The 18,480-nt window shown below is 37.6% G+C and overlaps 1 protein-coding gene across 3 annotated transcripts in view; it reads left to right on the top strand.

The window, feature by feature from the left end:
* The window catches only part of ZRANB3 (zinc finger RANBP2-type containing 3), a 282,266-nt gene that overhangs the window by 216,462 nt on the left and 47,324 nt on the right, over window positions 1-18,480 (top strand). For all 3 annotated transcript variants that reach the window (XM_090267121.1, XM_090267113.1, XM_090267104.1), the window contains 2 exons: window positions 678-857; window positions 1,677-1,829. In XM_090267121.1, the coding sequence (XP_090123247.1) occupies window positions 678-857; window positions 1,677-1,829 (333 nt within the window). The remainder of the gene's footprint in view (window positions 1-677; window positions 858-1,676; window positions 1,830-18,480) is intronic.

The following is an 18,480-nucleotide window of genomic DNA, read 5'->3' as shown; positions in this document are numbered from 1 at the left end:
TTTCACTCAGCCTGCCAACTTTAAATCATGCATTTTTTACTCAATGTTAGTTTGAGAAGATTTGCTCATTTCATATAAAACAAGACTAGTTAATAGTTTTAATGTTACACACTTTCAAACTGATGTAAAAGTCAAGTGTACTATATATATTGAGATACAAGCTAGTAAATTTCAGGGCCTTTGGAATATAACAAGAAATTTCTTCGGAAGGGAACAGTATGACTGGAGACATGATTTTCTTGCTTTATAGAACAACAATATGAATTAAATGAATAGAGGATATGTCATTGCTCTCTTCCTAGTTGCTATGGATACCATGTGTTAGGAATTATATTCTCATTTATAATGTATTTTATTAGATTTTCCAGTGGTAATGTGAATCCGGTCTTCACCAGAAGATAAAGTGATTTTGTGTATAATATCGATCAAACTGACTTTTGAAATACGTTTTGAATGTGTGTTTTGTAGTTCACCTGGCTATCTTGCAGTAAGCAGTCTTCATCTGCCTTTCATGAATTAAATTTTCTTAATTTGGCTTACTATTAAAGACTGATTTGTTTCTAAGTCCTTTGGCATCCTCTTGTCTATTTAATGTGTTCAGAAAGACTGCTATACATGGCTCTATGTTATATTCTCAGTTTATTTACATTTCAGTTTCTTCACTTTATTTTGCTAAGGGTTTGACATTTACTGCTGCAACTCATGTTGTATTTGCTGAGTTGTACTGGGACCCTGGACATTTAAAACAAGCAGAAGACCGTGCTCACCGAATTGGACAGTGCAGTTCTGTGAATATTCACTACCTCATTGCAAATGGGACTCTAGACAACCTTATGTGGGGAATGTTGAATCGCAAGGTAAAGCCTGAATTGAAACCAGGTTATCAACTTACTCATTATTATCCATAGCCTACGTGAGTTAAGGGGCTGAGTTTTAGTGTTTTCAGGCAAAGGATACTTTACACTAAGATATCGATGTTAATAGAGACCAAGTTCAGAAAAGGCTTCAATTGGTAATACCATACCTGCTACCCTCTGTAGTAAGAGAGAGGAATGAATTTACTTGTGTTCCTATTGCCTTTTAAGCCCTTATTTTACCATTTTAGAGGCCAGAGGAGAGGGTTAGCTAGCAAGGAAACTTAATGCTTTCAAGCACCAAGTCTTTTTCACTAGGTAAAAAAAAATCCTTTCTCAGAAGGATTCTTGAATTCAGAACTAATATTGGAGAGAGGGTACCTTGTACCTTGATTCTAGAAGTAGGAGGGACATAGCTTGCTCTGTGCCCTGAGCTTTTCTTCCAACCTTGAGGGATGTTTACAGCAAGGATTTGACTAAGGATTGGAGGATAGTTTTCAAGTTCTGAATATATATTCAAAATGGCCAATCATACATAGATTCAATTTCAAAGTTTGTAAATATTATAAGTGAAAATTTTTATGAGAAAAGCAAAGATAATTTCTCTAATTAAGACCTCTCCCTCATGAGAATAGGACTCACTGTCTTGGTAATTTGATTGTGATTATGAATAATTATATTACAACAGCCTGTAATGTGTTGAAACAATATGATTTGCATTAATGGATTGTTTGTGATTCAAATGCAAAATCAAGTTATTGCTTAGAAAATATCAGCTGTGAAGTGAATGTTATCAAATTCATACACTTTTCCATTCTACAGGCTCAGGTTACTGGGTGCACATTGAATGGTAGGAAGGAACTACTTCAGGCTGAGGAAGGTGATAAACAAAAATGGGATTTCCTACAGTTTGCTAAAGCTTGGACTCCAAATGAAAGTTCTGAAGAGCTCAGGAATGAAATTTTGTTCACTCATGTAAGATTATATAACTTATTCTTTTTTATTTTTTAATATGCTGAAACTATAATTTTGTATATTATTTTAAATACCAATCTTTAATTACTTTTGCTGAAAAACCTTTTATAACCAAGAAATAACATTAATGGAAGGAAGCTGCAGCCGTGGGTTGTATCTTCCAACCGTTACCTATCAGTGCCTCACTGTTAGCTCCTCAGAAAAATAAGCTAAATAGAATCCAACTTCAGGAAAAGATACAGGAGGCTATCTTTATGACCCTGAGGGTAGGGAAGATATATTAAATTTGCCAAAAATGTAACATAAATAAGTTAGAGACCAAAGAAAGATATTTGCATTACAATGTCTAAAATATATAAAGAATTTCTACAATTCAATTAATAAAACACAATTCAATTAGTATAGAATGTGAGTTTCTATATTTATTAGCTGGCATTTTTCTGCAAAGAGTACTTTACTTCTCATTAAAAAATCCACTAAACATGGAGATTCTATTACTGTTACTTAATGTGTTATGTAATCTTTCACTTCTAAAAAGATATATCTGACTAATGAAAGCTTCTTTTTTCCAAAAAATATGTTTCTATACTTCTCTGACTGCTTTTGCTTTCTGGCAAACAATATATTCCAGATTCACCATTTATTTTCTGTGCCCCAGATCTGGAACTGGACATTTCTTTAAGGAACCCTGACTGCCTTTACTGGCAAATGCTATTTAGAAATTAGGACTTTTTTTACTGTTCTGAGGTGTCATTGCTTCTGGAGTATTTTCAGTGTACAGAGCTATTTAGATACAAACACAGTTTTGCATGGATAGGTAAATGTGTGTATATGTATGTCTGTATATATGTGTGCATTAAGTCATAAGTTTATACAAATACCTTCAGTTCAAATGCAGCACCACCAAGTTCTTCTTTTCTTTCTCTATATATCTAATATAAATATAAATATTTATTTTTACCTATCCAACAGTGAGAACTCTGGTTCCTGTTATTATGAACCAATTTACTCATTTGCTCAATCCTTCCATGCTGTATATACTTTTAAAGTTACTATACTAATACCACTACCAACAGATAAGTAAAATTCAAGATCTCTTAGAAGTTTTAAATATGTTCTACTAAAAGTATATAGTAATGGTATTCTGTCCAAATGTTACTTGAATTTTTTTATCCTATGTGGCTCTCATTATCAATTTGATAGGCATTTAGACTCATTGGTTTCTGTGTGAATTTAATTGTAGGATTTACATTTTTTAATATTTAAAATAAGTAGTTCAAAAGTCAAAACGATATTTAAAAGTACATTCAGAGAAGTTTTTTGTTTCTATTTATGTCCTATAAGAAGCCATTTTTATAGTTTCTGGCTTAACTTTTACTAGATTTTTTTTTTTGCAAAAGTGAACAACTGTGTGTGTGTTTAGTAAAATAAATTAAAATAAAATGAGGTACCACTTTATACACACTGGATTGGCAAAAATGAAAACATTTGACATATAAAAGTTTCAGGAACATTTCACATACTAAACTCTCATACACGGCTTAGTGGGAGCATAAATTGTTGTAAATACTTGGGAGAGCAATTAGGCAATATATGGTAAAGTTGGAAATGCCCTTCAACTGATTTCATTGCTAGAAATGTATTCTCACATTTGTGTATAAGGATACATGTACAAGTATGTTTATTGAATCACTTAAGTAATGCAAAAAATTGGAAGCAACCAAAATGCCCATCAGTAGGAGAACGGCTATAGAAATTGTCACAAGATGCTATGTAGAAGTTAACTTGAATGATTTAGATTTATATGTATGACCAGATTTTGAAAATATATTTTAAAATATATGACCAGATTTTGAAAACAATGTTATTTTTAAATGCATACACACATGTACATGTGTACACACAAATACATGCACTTAAATAATATTATGTACTTATGAATACATATATATGTAATAAAATATATAAACAAAGATTGGAAGAGTACATATCAAATTGATAATATTGATTTCCTCAGAGAGGAGGAGAATAGGTCTAGGGAAGAGTAAAATGTCATAGCAACTTCATCAGAATTAAAATGACAGTGTTAGTATTTAAGATTGTGAATGGTGGGTACGTGGATGTTTGTTGTATTCTCTATACCATAACAAATGCAATTTGGAGGCCGTATATAAACTGTATAAAAAATAATATATTAGAGAAGCTTAGAGTCATTCAAACTATCTGCTTTTTCCTCTCCATTTTTGGGCAATATGTATGGTATGAGAGTAATGGGGAATTCAATTTTAATTTTTGAGAGAATTGATCAGGAATTGTAGAAATAAAATTAAAGTCTATACGTGTTTTCCAAAATACAAAATTAAAAATTAATATAAAGTTTAGTACCACAAAAACATAATCTTTTTATGTGCAATCTCACTAACTTCTTTACATATCTTATTTGGAGAGCTGGTACGTTTTTTTTCTAGGATACTAGAAAGCCTTTTAGTCAAGTATTGCTAAAATAAATAGAATTGTTTCTAAGAATTTTTTTTAATTAAAGACTCCTTTTAGTAGTATTTATTACATTATACTTTGGTCAATTAAAATCCAGGAATTCTAGGTATTTAAAATATATATATAACTCAAACCATAAAAATATAACCATTATTCGTACTTGTTTTTTCTCTAAAATTCCCAACTATTGAACTGTGGTTAAAAGTTCATTTCTAAGGCAAGTATTAAGAATTTGAAATCTGAAACACATCTTCCCATATATATACATGTTTATAATTTTCATGTCTATCTGAAGAAAAATATGTATCTTTGTAGAAAGGTAGAGTTATCACCCACTTACCCTGACCAGGTCTTACTTTTCTGAGTTAGGTGTTTATCTTAATGGTTTTCTGTTACTTTGCACAGATTTTCCAATGCATGGCTTTATTACACACATGGTAGGGGGTTTTTATTTTTATTTTTAAATTTTATTGTTGTTCAATTACAGTTGTCCCAATTTTTCCCCCATTGCTCTCCTCCACCCTACCCATCCCCACCCTGTTGTCCATATCCATGGGTCCTTTATACTTGTTCCTTGACTCAACCCTTCCCCTTCTTTCCCCCGTTGTCCCCCTCCTCCCTTCCCTCTGGTCACTGTCAGTTTGTTCTTTATTTCCATGTCATTGGTTCTGTTTTGCTTGTTTGTTTGCTTTGTTCATTAGGTTCCACTTATAGGTGAGATCATATGGTATTTGTCTTTCACCTCCTGGTTTATTACACTTAGCATAATACTCTCCAGTCCCATCCGTGCTGTCACAAAAGATAGGAATTCCTACTTTCTTTCTGCTGCATAGTATTCTGTCATGTAAATATACCACAGTTTTTTGATCCACTCACTTACTGATGGGCACTTAGGCTGTTACCAGCACTTGGCTATTATAAATAACGCTGCTATGAACATAAGGGTACATAGGCTTTCTTGAATTAGTGTTTCAGGATTCTTCAGGTGTAATCCCAGCAGCGAAATTGTTGGGTAAAAAGGCAGTTCCATTTTTAGTTTTTTGAGGAAGTTCCATGTTGTTTTCCATAGTGGCTGCACCAGTCTGCATTCCCACCAGCAGTGCACCAGGGTTCCCATTTCTCCACATCCTCGCCAGCACAAGTTCTTTGTTGATTTGTTAATGATGGCCATTCTGACTGGTGTGAGGTGGTATCTCATTGTGCTTTTTTTTTTGCATCTCTCTGATGGCTAGTGATGTGAAGCATCCTTTCATATGCCTATGGGCCCTCTGTATGTCCTCCTTGGAGAAGTGTCTGTTCAGGTCCTTTGCCCATTCTTTAATTAGATTGTTTGTCTTCTTGGTTTGGAATTGTACAAGGTCTTTATATATTTTTTTATATCAAACCCTTGTCCAAGGTATCATTTGCAAATATGTTTTTTCATACTGTTGTTTCCCTTTTCATTTTTCTGATATTTTCTTTAGTTGTGCAGAAGCTTTTTAATTTGATGTAGTCCTACTTATTTATTCTTTCCTTTATATCCCTTGCCCTAGGAGATATATTGGCAAAAATATTACTGCATGGGATATCTTAAATTTTGCGGCATATGTTTTCTTCTAGGCCTTTTATGGTGTTGCAACTTATATTTGAGTCTTTTATCCATCTTGAGCTTATTCTGGTGCATGGTATGAGTTGGTCTAGTTTCATTTTTTTGCATGTACTTGTCCAGATCTCCCAACACCATTTTATAGAGAGTTCTCCCCCCCGTAACACTACAGTTTTGCTTTTCACTGTTTCAGTTACCCATGAGTCAAGAGTGGTGCAAAAATATTAAATGAAAAATTCCAAAAGTAAATAATTCATAGCATTAAACCGTACCACCATTCTGAGAAGTGTGATGAAATCTCATACCATCCAGCTCCATTCTACCCATGATGTGAAACATCCCTTTGTCTAGCATCTCCACATTGTATATTCACAGCACCAATTGTCACTTAGCTGTCTGGATTATCAGATCAACTGTCCTACTATCTGAGTGCTCATGTTCAAGTCATCCTTATTTTCCTTAATAACGGTCCCAAAGCACAGGAGTAGTGATGCTGGCAATTCAGATACGCCAAAGATGCGCTAGAAAGTGCTTCATTTAAATGAAAAGGTATGCATAGAAAAAAAACATAGTGTATAAGGGTTTGGTACCCACTGGTTCTTGGAACGTTTGCTCTGCGGATAAGGAAGGGTGAATATAAATCGGAATCTTATAATATAGGGACTATTTGTTTTGCTTTATTTTTGTTTGTTTTTTGGCCAGCATGTGAAAAGTGCTTCAAGTGACTTTAGATGGGAATGCCACATACCATCTCCTCTTTACATCTTCCAGTTTCATGCATTTTAAGACATATTCAATTTGTTGAAAGGTCCTAAAAAATTTAGTCTACTGACAAACATATTTTTCTTCTGAATGTTGCCAAAATCAGTATTTCCCGTGGGAATTTTTTTATTTATATTGATTTCTTACTGATCCTTTTTAAAATCCTTAAAAATCTTTTCCTACATTTAGCATTTTAGGCTATTTATAATTTAATTAAACTTTGCCACATTAACCAAATTTGCCAGTTGTCATTAAAAACGTGTTTAACTAAAAAGTTTATAACAGTTCTAATTAGATGACTTTTAACAGCTTGTGGCTATTTCTGTAGTATCAGCATTCTAAGTAATGTTCAGTCTGTCTCTGTGCCAGTGCTCTGCTGCTGCAGCTGGAGGCTAGAGCTGGGGCAAGGAAGAGGGACTTTCCACTGCCCCAAGAACAGACTATTAGTCAGCACATAACTCCACTCAGGCCGTCAGCCCTAAAGAAGGAGAGACTTGAGAGGCTCAAAGGGGAGGAAACCAAGGAGCAGAGAGTGGCCTGATGGGTGAAGAGAAGATAAAATGAGGGCAGGAAGACAGTTAGGAGTCTCAAGTACCCGGATCCCTAGCTCCCCATAGTATTCTTAACCCTGCCAGCTCATCGCATTCAAAATATTGTGAAGTGTATAAGTGATTTTTAGGAAGCAAATAAATTTGGTCAGTTTGGCAAATTGGTCTTCAATGAGTTGACCTAGGGCCTAATAGTAGTATGATAATGGGTGCTACTGACAGGGAGGGCTGTGGCTAGGAAGAAGAGTAGGAAGAAAATGAGAGAAAATTTATATATTTCTATGGGTAAAACTTTTTTGCCCTGGCTGGTGTGGCTCAGTTGGTTGGAGAGTCATCCTGTAAACCAGAAGGTTGTGGGTTCAATTCCTGGTCAGGGCACACACCTAGGTTAAGAGTTCAATCCCTGTTTGGGACTCTTTCTTTCAGAGGGCAACTGAACAATGTTTCTCTCTCACATCACTGTTTCTCTCTCCTGCTCCTCTCTCTCTAAAAATCAATGGACATATCCTCAGGTGAGGATTTTTAAAAATTTCTATTGGTTTTGTTATTTCCTGCCTTCCTTCTCCCCTGGTGTTCACTGCTCTTCAGAATGATATTATCTTTATCTGTCCTCTTTTAATCAGAATCCTCTTTCTGTCAGATAATTCAGCTATCAGGATAAAAACAGTATGTGGAACTAGGGCTGGTATTCTACCAGTATATACCAGTATAAGTGTACTGGTTGTTAAAATATTAAATATTTTGGTTACGGTTGGTAAACAGCCACTTCTTCAATCCCCTCATTGTACCCCCTCACCCCACTAGTAGGGTCTTGCAGACCTCCCCAGGATCTGGCACAGCATGGGGCTCTAGGACTCTGCTTCAACCAAATACTGGTTAATGCCCCTACTATAGCTGTTGTTAAGTACTTGACTAATCACCTACATAGGATTAATCCATGCAGATACAAGGGTCACAATTCTTTACCCATCCTAGATATATTTACATGGTTTAAAGAAATTATTTATTGGCCCTGCTGGGTGGCTCAGTTGGTTAAGAGTGTCATCCCAGTATGCCAAGGTTGTAGGTTTGATCTCAGGTCAGGGCATATGCAAGAAGCAACTGATGAATGCATAATTAAGTGTAACAACAAATTGCTATTTTTCTCTTTCTCCTTTCCCATCTCTTTCTCTCTCTCGCAAATCAATAAATTAAAAAAAAATATTTATTAACCCAAATGAAGCTCAAATTGAAGTCCAACTCAAATGAAGAGTAAACATCCCACCCCCACAAGCAAAGGAACCTTTGCACAGCCGAGGTGGATGTCTCTTAGGTCAGTCCTTCCTGGGAGTCTGTCACCAGGGTCACTGCCTCAGATGTGATCCATTTTTGCAAGCTTCTTTATTTCTTCTACATCAGAATGTGCATGACTTCTAAGTACTCTTTTGGTTTTGAGGTGTTTTGATTTTCCTACATTGGCTTCCTCTGAATGAAAAATAAAGTAGGTTGTCTCCAGATGGAAAGAGATAAATGTGGACTATGTTAGTTTATATTGCCATTTCCAAGTAATTAAAGGTTGTTTCTGAATAAAACAGACTGGGTGGAGTATTCAGAGAGCCTCCTTCCCCCTCTGATTTTCATCTGTGCCTTCATCATCTGAAGGATATTTATGCCTTTGGCTATAGCTATGGGAAACTTAGGTCCTTCCCTTAACCTCCTTGGGGATTTCCCCATCCTCTTTTGGCCCTAAATGGGTAAGCAGCAGCATCATTTGTTCAGCCATTGAGTCCCTAGATCACTAAATGGCTTCCAAAGTCCTTTTCAAGTATATAATTTATACTTTATAATATTATAAAGTATCCAAAGAGAAACTTGGTACTTAAGTGATTCATAGGTGAGAAAAAGAAAGGACTCTTAATTTAACATGGGTAACAAGTCCAGCTCCTGCTTTGGATAAATCTTCTTTCTGCTTGGTTTCTCTTCAAATCTCACTAAACCAGAGCTGCTTCCATTTTATTACTTCAGGCATTTCTCTTTCCATTTAACAGACTTCCAGACAGTTCCCAAATTCTACCACAACTATAGTCTCTGCTTTCTCTTATCAATTCTTTTCATTTTGTGGGCTCTTAGGTAATATATCCCAGTTTTTCTTTCTTATCATTACCTCTCCCTGGTTGTCTAACCTTACTACTCATGTCTTTGACTTGGCTCACACTGCTGCCTTCTCTCTATCAAAAATGTGCTCCATCAGTGGATTGAGCGTCAGCCTGCGAACCAGGTGTCACTGGTTCGATTCCCAGTCAGGGCATATGACTAGGTTGCATGTCAGGTCCCCAGTTGGGGGCACAAGTGAGAGGCAACCACACAGTGATGTTTCTCTCCCTCTCTTTCTCCTTTCCCTCTCTCTAAAAGTAAATAAATAAACAAATAAATAAAAATTTTTTTTAAAAAAATCATGCTCCAGTCCCTGGCCTCTTGTCCTCCAGGCCTTCTAGAAGATCCTTCACCCAAAGCGAATTTATATTTCAACTCCCACATTGGCATTAAAAATATATAGGATGGTTGCTGATTTGCTGCAAAAAAATGTATGGAGTTGGCAAGGAGAGCTCCCCAGCACAACTATGAAATTTTAAACTATGCTCTCAAAATTCATAAACAAACTTGCATTTTTATTAAATGCCAACATTGAAAGAAATATTTGTTTTGTTGTGGGCTAAAAAGTACAAATAAGAAAGTATCTCACATATATATGTGTGTGTGTCTGTGTGTGTGTATATATATATATATATATATACCCTGGCTGGTTTGGCTCAGTGGATTGAGCGTCGGCCTGCGAGCTAAGTGTCGCTGGTTCGATCTTCCAGTCAGGGCACATCAGAGAAGGAAAACTCTGACTCCAAAAAACCTCCGCTGCCTTGCGGCATACCTCTTCAGGGGAAAGGCTAAGGGAGTAAACCCCGACAGAAAATCCGGAGCCGGAGTCCCTAAGGCGGTTTGACGTTGTAGTCAACACCGGCAACTCCTGCGGCGCACCTGAAACCAAGCTGTATTGACTCCGTCTTTCCCTTGGACCCTTCAGCTGCGAAGAGAGGGGGGGTCTGCTGCATGGGCAACAGCAGACCCTCCATATCACCCTGCCCAGGCTCTGTAGCTTCAGCTTCACTGGAGAGGACACTCCAGCGTCATCGCAAGATGTCGATTCAACACGGGAGGAGACAGATACCGTGTCACTCCCGAGTCGGACTGCACAGCCATTCTCGGCGGTGCAGATAGACTCTTGAGAAGCTACACCATCGTCTCTCGAGACGGACGGCTGCCGACGACGATATATATATAATAACCTTATATTCCATGTAGTATCTAGTTGAAGAAGTGATAACAGCAGAAGGAAAGTTGACCACAGGCATTCATGAAGTCTAAATTTTTCTTATCTAAAACCTCTTGTTGCTGAATATGCTAAAGCACTGGTTTCTTGAAACTCCATCGGCAGCCGTCCGTCTCGAGAGACGATGGTGTAGCTTCTCAAGAGTCTATCTGCACCGCCGAGAATGGCTGTGCAGTCCGACTCGGGAGTGACACGGTATCTGTCTCCTCCCGTGTTGAATCGACATCTTACGATGACACTGGAGTGTCCTCTCCAGTGAAGCTGAAGCTACAGAGCCTGGGCAGGGTGATATGGAGGGTCTGCTGTTGCCCATGCAGCAGACCCCCCCTCTCTTCGCAGCTGAAGGATCCAAGGGAAAGACGGAGTCAATACAGCTTGGCTTCAGGTGCGCCGCAGGAGTTGCCGGTGTTGACTACAACGTCAAACCGCCTTAGGGACTCCGGCTCCGGATTTTCTGTCGGGGTTTACTCCCTTAGCCTTTCCCCTGAAGAGGTATGCCGCAAGGCAGCGGAGGTTTTTTGGAGTCAGAGTTTTCCTTCTCTGATGTGCCCTGACTGGAAGATCGAACCAGCGACACTATCACACCAGGTTAGTTTCTTGAAACTAACACAACTTAAATTAGATATTTATTTAATATATATTTTAGAATTCAAACCACTCTGTAAACATTATGTAATTACTCTGCATAATAGCCTAGTGAAAAGGACAAGAGGTAGCCTCATTGTTATGGAGACCTACAAATATCTCTGTCATCACTTACATAGTGCTATTATTAGCCATTTATCTCATTTACCTTCATGACTTCAATTCACTTTGTAATAATAATTAACATGTACTGAGTGGTTATTCCCTGCAGTCACTGTGCTAAGCCTTTAACACTCATGATCTTATTTAACCTTCACAGCTCCACCATGAGGCAGATACTGTTTCCATGTCCTACTAAAGCTCAGAAAGGTTAAGTAAGCTGCCCCACAGCCCGTAAATGGTAGAGCTGGGATTTGAACCCATGCCTTTCTGTTCTAAAGTCTACCTTTATAACCTTGTCAAACTATACTAGATCATTAGAATTAGTACGTTTTAGGTCCTTAATTATTTGTGGAATGAATAGAACATTGACACACTTTAATTTGGCTTAGTCCATATATAAGATGTGTAGTATGTACAAAGCATTCAAAGATCATTCATATATACATATAATGTTTATCTATATTAATATGTATTAAGATTGTGCAAAATGAGATACAACTTCACACCCAAGAAGATGATTAAAATTAAAAAGACAGACAACAAGTATTGCCAAAAATGTACAGAAATTGGAACACTCATCCATTGCTGGTAGGATTGTAAAATGGTGAAGCCATTTTGAAAAATAGTCTGGCAGCTCCTTAAAATATTTACTTACAATGATATTAAAAACATTCCACACAAAAACTTGTACTTGAATATTATAGCAGCATGATTCGTAATAGCTAAAAAGTTAAAACAGTTCAAGTATCTGTCAATTGATGAACTGATAAATAAAATATTATATATCCATGTGATAGACTATTACTCAGCCATAAAAAGAAATGAAGTGTTGATACATGCTACAATATAGGTGAACCCCTGAAAACATTATGCTAAGTGAAAGAAGCCAGGCACAAAGGCCACATATTGTCTGGTTCCATTTATATGAACTGGCCAGATAGGCAAATCTAGAGACATAAATTAGATTAGTAGTGGCCAAGGGCTTGGGGGAAGGGAGTGGGGGGAGTGACTGCTTAACTGGTATGGGGTTTCTTTTTGAGGGTGACGAAAATGTTTTCTAATTAAACAGTGGTGATAGTTGCATAACTCTGAATATACTAAAAAGTCATTAAATGGAACTTTAAAAGAGTGAATTTTATAAATAGACTACCTCAATACAGCTATTATTTATAAAAAAAAAAAAAACTATGTGCTAGGTGCAAAGGTAAGGAAAACTGCTAACTTCCCCTTGGAGTTTCCTCTAATTGAGAGAGTCATTTTTAATGTACTATGATAAATGCGAAAATAGAGAGATGTAAGCCAGGCTCTGGGAACACAGGAGAGACTAAATAACTACCTAGGGCATGTGGGGCATTTTCCTTTGGAAATGGATTCTGAAGGATTCGTTTAAAGAGAGTGGGTTCTAGTTCAGGCAGAGGGTGCACCAAAAGCACAGTGATATGAACAGGTGTCAGTTGTTCTGGGAATGGAAATTCCATGTGAAAGTGTAAGCATAGGGCACATGAAAGCGAGTCAAGGAGAGGAAGCCCTAAACTTTGCAGTCAGGTAGAGAGGAGCCCACACATGCCATGCCAAGAAGTTGGACTTTTTCCTGGAAACAGTGTAGTGTCATCAGAGGCTTTTAAGCAGACGAGTGTCTTGAGTGTCAGATTTCCATTTTCAAAAGATAATCCTAATAGCAGTGTGGGAAATAAATCAGAAGAAGAGACAGAAGTTCTTGGAGTTCTTGGAGGCCGTGGTATTTGGGAACCGATTATTTTTCTGCCCTCCCTCCCATTCAGTTTCAACCTGTGGTGAAGGGATTTCCCAACTCAGGGCTATCTCCCTTGCCCCTGGAGGAGGAGTTGTTAATCTCATTTTTCAGAGCCTGAGAACTTGGTTGGGCCACAGTCCAAGGTTAATTGGTTGCTGTCCTCTGCAGAGGCATGCCTCTCCTGCACTTGTGTCTCTACTGTAAGTAGAGCAAAACTCCTGCCCCATCAGGCCCCATGGTCTTCTCTACTGCTGGATTTGGGGTGAATAGTGGGAAGTCTCATTCTGGCCTGTAGCTGGTTTCTTTAATACACCTTTTTACTAAAAATTTACTGTTGTGCTATCAGGCACTAACAAAGCCAGTTCCTTTTTATTAGTAAAGTTGTTGCTGTATAGAAGTCTCCTTTGTTAGGGATTCCCTAGTGGGGTTTTAGGCATTAATAATCCTGAACTCTTAATGGTGGTAGTGGTAATCAAGTGGAAAAGAAAAATTTCAGACATCTCAGAGATAGACTGAACATAGTGAGGCCTATGTGGAACCCAAATTAATAGCATTATGTTCAGTAAGAGTAGGGGGTGTTGAAATAGACACTTAAGGGAGAAGCCATAACCAGAAGCATGAAAGTAGGTAAAGGGAGGGCAAACTGAAGTGGTCAGAAGTGATCCAGTTTAGTCTACAACTGGAGGAGCCATAGCAGCGGACTTCCCATTTAATTTGGTAAGCAGTCGAGAGCCCAGAGATTGTGACTGTAGGAGAGGGGCTGGTTTACAGACAGAGTGAAGAGTCTATTCAGGACCTCAAGTTTGAGGAGACTCTAAAGCACTCAGCTGATGTCCAAGAGGCATTTAGAGGTCAGGTCTAGAGCTAAAGGGAGAGATGTTGACATTTAGGCTCTGAATAGCTTACCTCTCTGAGTCCCATCCTAGCAGTCTGTGCATTATATTATGTAATATTTCTCTGTAAATTCTAATTGTCCTTGTTGGAAGCGAGCCATTGCCAAAGACATTTGCCTGCACTGCTCTTGATTGTGCAAAATGAGATACAACTTCACACCCATCTTTAGAAATAAGTAATAACATTTGCATTTTTACCATTGTTTTTTTAATCAGAGTGTTTTATTTTGTTTCGTCTTCTCTGTGCCTACGGAGAAAAACTTGTGCTTAAGAGTGAATCACTGTCAAAATTTTATTTAACTACATGGGAATGAACATTTTGCAATAGCTGAAAACCTCAGTCATTTCTTTTGTAGGAGAATTTAAATTCTTCTTTTTCAGTTTGATGATTAAAACCCTACTTTTGTTACACTGTATCCTCTGACTTTACCCTGGCTGGTTTGGCTCAGTGGATTGCGCGTCGGCCTGCGAGCTAAGTAAGTGTCGCTGGTTCGATCTTCCAGTCAGGGCACATCAGAGAAGGAAAACTCTGACTCCAAAAAACCTCCGCTGCCTTGCGGCATACCTCTTCAGGGGAAAGGCTAAGGGAGTAAACCCCGACAGAAAATCCGGAGCCGGAGTCCCTAAGGCAGTTTGACGTTGTAGTCAACACCGGCAACTCCTGCGGCGCACCTGAAACCAAGCTGTATTGACTCCGTCTTTCCCTTGGACCCTTCAGCTGCGAAGAGAGGGGGGTTCTGCTGCATGGGCAACAGCAGACCTCCATATCACCCTGCCCAGGCTCTGTAGCTTCAGCTTCACTGGAGAGGACACTCCAGCGTCATCGCAAGATGTCGATTCAACACGGGAGGAGACAGATACCGTGTCACTCCCGAGTCGGACTGCACAACCATTCTCGGCGGTGCAGGTAGACTCCTAAGAAGCTACACCATCGTCTCTCGAGACGGACGGCTGCCAACGATCCTCTGACTTATTTACAAATGGTAATGAAGACTTCTTAGTTCCAGTCCAGACCAGCAAAATGTCCCAATTCCCCATTCGTAACAGCAATTTTTGTTAATTCTTTTAGGAACAGGAGACGAAGGACATGAGTCAGTAATGGTTTTGCCAGAGATGCCATTTGATCAAAGTCTATTAAACCTTATGTGTTTCTGTCAGTGGCGTGTGCTGCGGCTGGAATGGCTGTAGGCTTTGAAGTGCTTTATTGTTTTTTTATGAGTTTTTCTAGATTTTCTTTCCCTCTTCTTCAGTTCTAATAACTGACTTTTAATCCTTTCATCATTGCCAGGGGATTTGTCTCTAAAGAGCTGTGGGTTTAGCATGCTTAAAAACAGAGCAAACATATAATGGTCCCTGAACCTTTCAGATAAAAACATGCATTTCGCCAACTTAAGCATTTTGCAGTTTTTATTCCCGGCACATCTCACCAAAAGCAATATTTTTCTTTTGTTTTTCAAAAACAATATTAAACAAAAGACAGAAATGCAATAACTGAGTGTCAGCAATATAACTAAATACAGGAATATGTTCTTCCATTTTCCACATTGCTTATGACATGGGCATGTTGACTTAACTATATTTTCCTCAAAGCCTTTTGATAAAAATTACTGTAAGCTCAGATTGTTCCTCCTATTTAGAAACACCTACATATAAGTTTCTTATTTATCACATTAAAAGGGTCACTTAATATTATATCTTTACAAGGACAGTCATGATGTGTTGGGACATTTGTCAATATTTTGTTACCATAATGTCTCTTCTAAAGGCATGTCCGAAGTGGAATCTCTAGGAGGAGCTGGTGGTGATGTGTCCCTGTCTCAAATCGTCAAGGACAGTGTGTTTTGTTTTAGGCTGACATACATGACATTACACCTTTGAGTCCTGCCAGCACAGTAAGGTCTCCTAGAATTCTCTAGCTATTACAGCACACACTTTCTTCTGCTCACCTCATTCACAGTTTCCCATTTTAGCTGTATGTCATTTGCTCTCTTGTGAGAAGCTGTTCAGAGCTCAGTTTCAGTGACAATGAGCTAAATGAGCATGCTTCACACCTGCATAAAAGTTACTGTGATGTGGTAGTATTCGTTCTTTTTAAATTATTATTTGAGATCATCTAGAGAGATCCTGAGTAGGTACTTAAGAGGATTTATGCATTTGTTTCCCCATAAAACGAATTAGCTCACCACCCATATGTGCATTCACATGTGAGCCCTCAGTCTCTCTTCATCTCTAGAACATTAAGGAAAGAAATGGAGCTACTTGAACCATATGTGCATGTTCAGATATTTTATTCTAACCCAGTGGTTTCTAACCTTTGTTGGGTCCTAAATCCCTTTGAGACTATGAAGAGAGTAAAGAACTCTCTAAAAGTGCACATACAATACAGACAATATTTTGTAGACAATTTCAAGTGTTTCTCAGGCTCACTGAAGGCTGTCCAAGGTCTTGTGAGAGGCCCACGAATCTCAAGTTAAGAACTTGCATTCAGTAAACCTGTGGCTCTTCTCTGTTCCCATCCAACATGTATAATTATTGTTACAATGTGTCAAAGAGATTTTCTCACCTGTTTTTTTTATGTCATATCTGCTAAGTATCAAAACTCATCAGCCAACTTCCTGCCTGATTGCTCAGAGGCTACAATCAGAAAACAGAACTGATGATATGGATCAGATTTCTAATTGATTATCTCAGAAGTTTTTATTCCTGTGATGCCTCACAGCTTCTGGCAGCCTGGTGGCCAGTGCCCTACTTGTAACTATCACTATCTGTAACTACATTAATCATTGTCCAATTTAGCCATCATAACATTAGCTAATGTCATTGCTACTGATTAATCTTGCCCTCTCCTTTTCCTAAAATTATATTCTAAGTGTATCCTTTGGTTCCTGAAATGATATAAAGTGATTCCCTTTTTACCTGCCCACTTCTTTTCTGGGTTTTACATGCTAAAGTCTCTATTTATTATTATCCAAGCAGCCATAGTTTCAAAATAGTACCTATACTGATTACTTTGAGGCACTGTAACTAAACATGTGTAGTGGCAGAGGTATGCATCAACTTCTAATTACTGGTAATCACTGCTAACCTTTACTTTCAACCTGCCTCTGGCACAGAATGACAATTTCTCAAATGCTAACTTTCAAAATTAGTCATTGCTTAATAGAAAAAGCAGTTCTTTAAAAGTAGTGTAATTAAAGAGATCAATTATAAAAGCTGATATTTTAAGGCCCTGAGATTTTTAAAAGATATATTTCTTAGTTTTTTGTTTTGTATTATTGGGGGGAGCGTTACTTTTTATAAAGAAATCTCATGCAACTTTGTCTTGTTTTATATTTTGGGGGAGATGGAGAAATTGAAATGTTTTTAAAGAAACATTATTTAAAACAGAATGGGAGAAAAGATTCTGATTTTATTTAAACATTATTCAGTGTAAGTGACAATGATCTTGTATATTTTGATTTTTTTATTTTATATTTTTATATTTATTTATTTAGCTGTTATTTGCTTCTCCTTTTAAAATGTCTTTAAAATTACAGTAGTCCCTTTCTATATCATGGTTCACTTATCGCGGCCTCACTGTATCGCGAGATTTTTAAAAATATTATATTTAATTATTTATCGTGAATTTTTCGCTATATCGCGGGATTTTCTGGTACTTTATACATATGTTGTTAAAGTTATGTAGCTTTAATAGTGTAGAATAAATGCAAGGTTCCTACTTCGCGGGGGGTGTCTGGAACATAATACCCGCGATAAGTGAGGGAATACTGTATATCTAGGAAGAGAGCTCATTGAGGGAGAGGGTTAAGACAGCAAATTGAAAACAAGCATATTAAGTGAAAGACTCCTTAATTAATGGTGAAATCCTTAGCCCTTCTTCCGATCAGCTGCCAGGTCACTGGTAGCCGGCATTGTGCCCTCTGGGCAAGAGAGTGGAGGACCTCTTTCTGGAGAAACTTACTGCAGTAAGAAAAAATAATGGAGACTGAAAGGGCTACCCAGACAGTCACTGATGACTCTTCAGTGAAGTTTCCCATGTGGAACTTCCACTAGTATTGTAGCATGGAAGAAAGCCTCTCACAGGAGATGAAGAAACTAAAACAAGCGTGTAAGCCAAGAAAGAGATACAAAAGAAACAAAGACAAAGTAATGAGCTGAAGAAAACTAAAAAACATGACAGCTACCATTCATATTCACAGAGAAGTAAAAGAAAGTATTGTACCCATGAAACAAGAACACAGAAAAGCTCTTAGAAAGTGAACCTATATATCAGAAAATAATAACAAGGATGGAAAGGAAGATAAGGAGGAAATCACATAGAAAATAGAACAAATAGAGATGGGAAAATGTGAGAAAAAGTGAAGAAAAAATCAAATGATCAGTTCAGAAGCTTTTGGTGTAATAGGAATTACAAAAGAAAAGACAGAAAATAGAGGAAAGAAAAATAATGTAAGAAAATTTCCCAGAACTAAAGGACTTTTATAAGCCTCCTGTGTCCTGAGT

This window comes from Furipterus horrens, unplaced genomic scaffold, assembly GCF_987537825.1.
Source record: "Furipterus horrens unplaced genomic scaffold, mFurHor1.1.pri manual_scaffold_1, whole genome shotgun sequence".
Lineage (NCBI taxonomy): Eukaryota > Metazoa > Chordata > Mammalia > Chiroptera > Furipteridae > Furipterus > Furipterus horrens.
The sequence above is the reverse complement of the archived record's forward strand: the minus strand, read 5'-3'. Positions and strand labels throughout refer to the sequence as shown.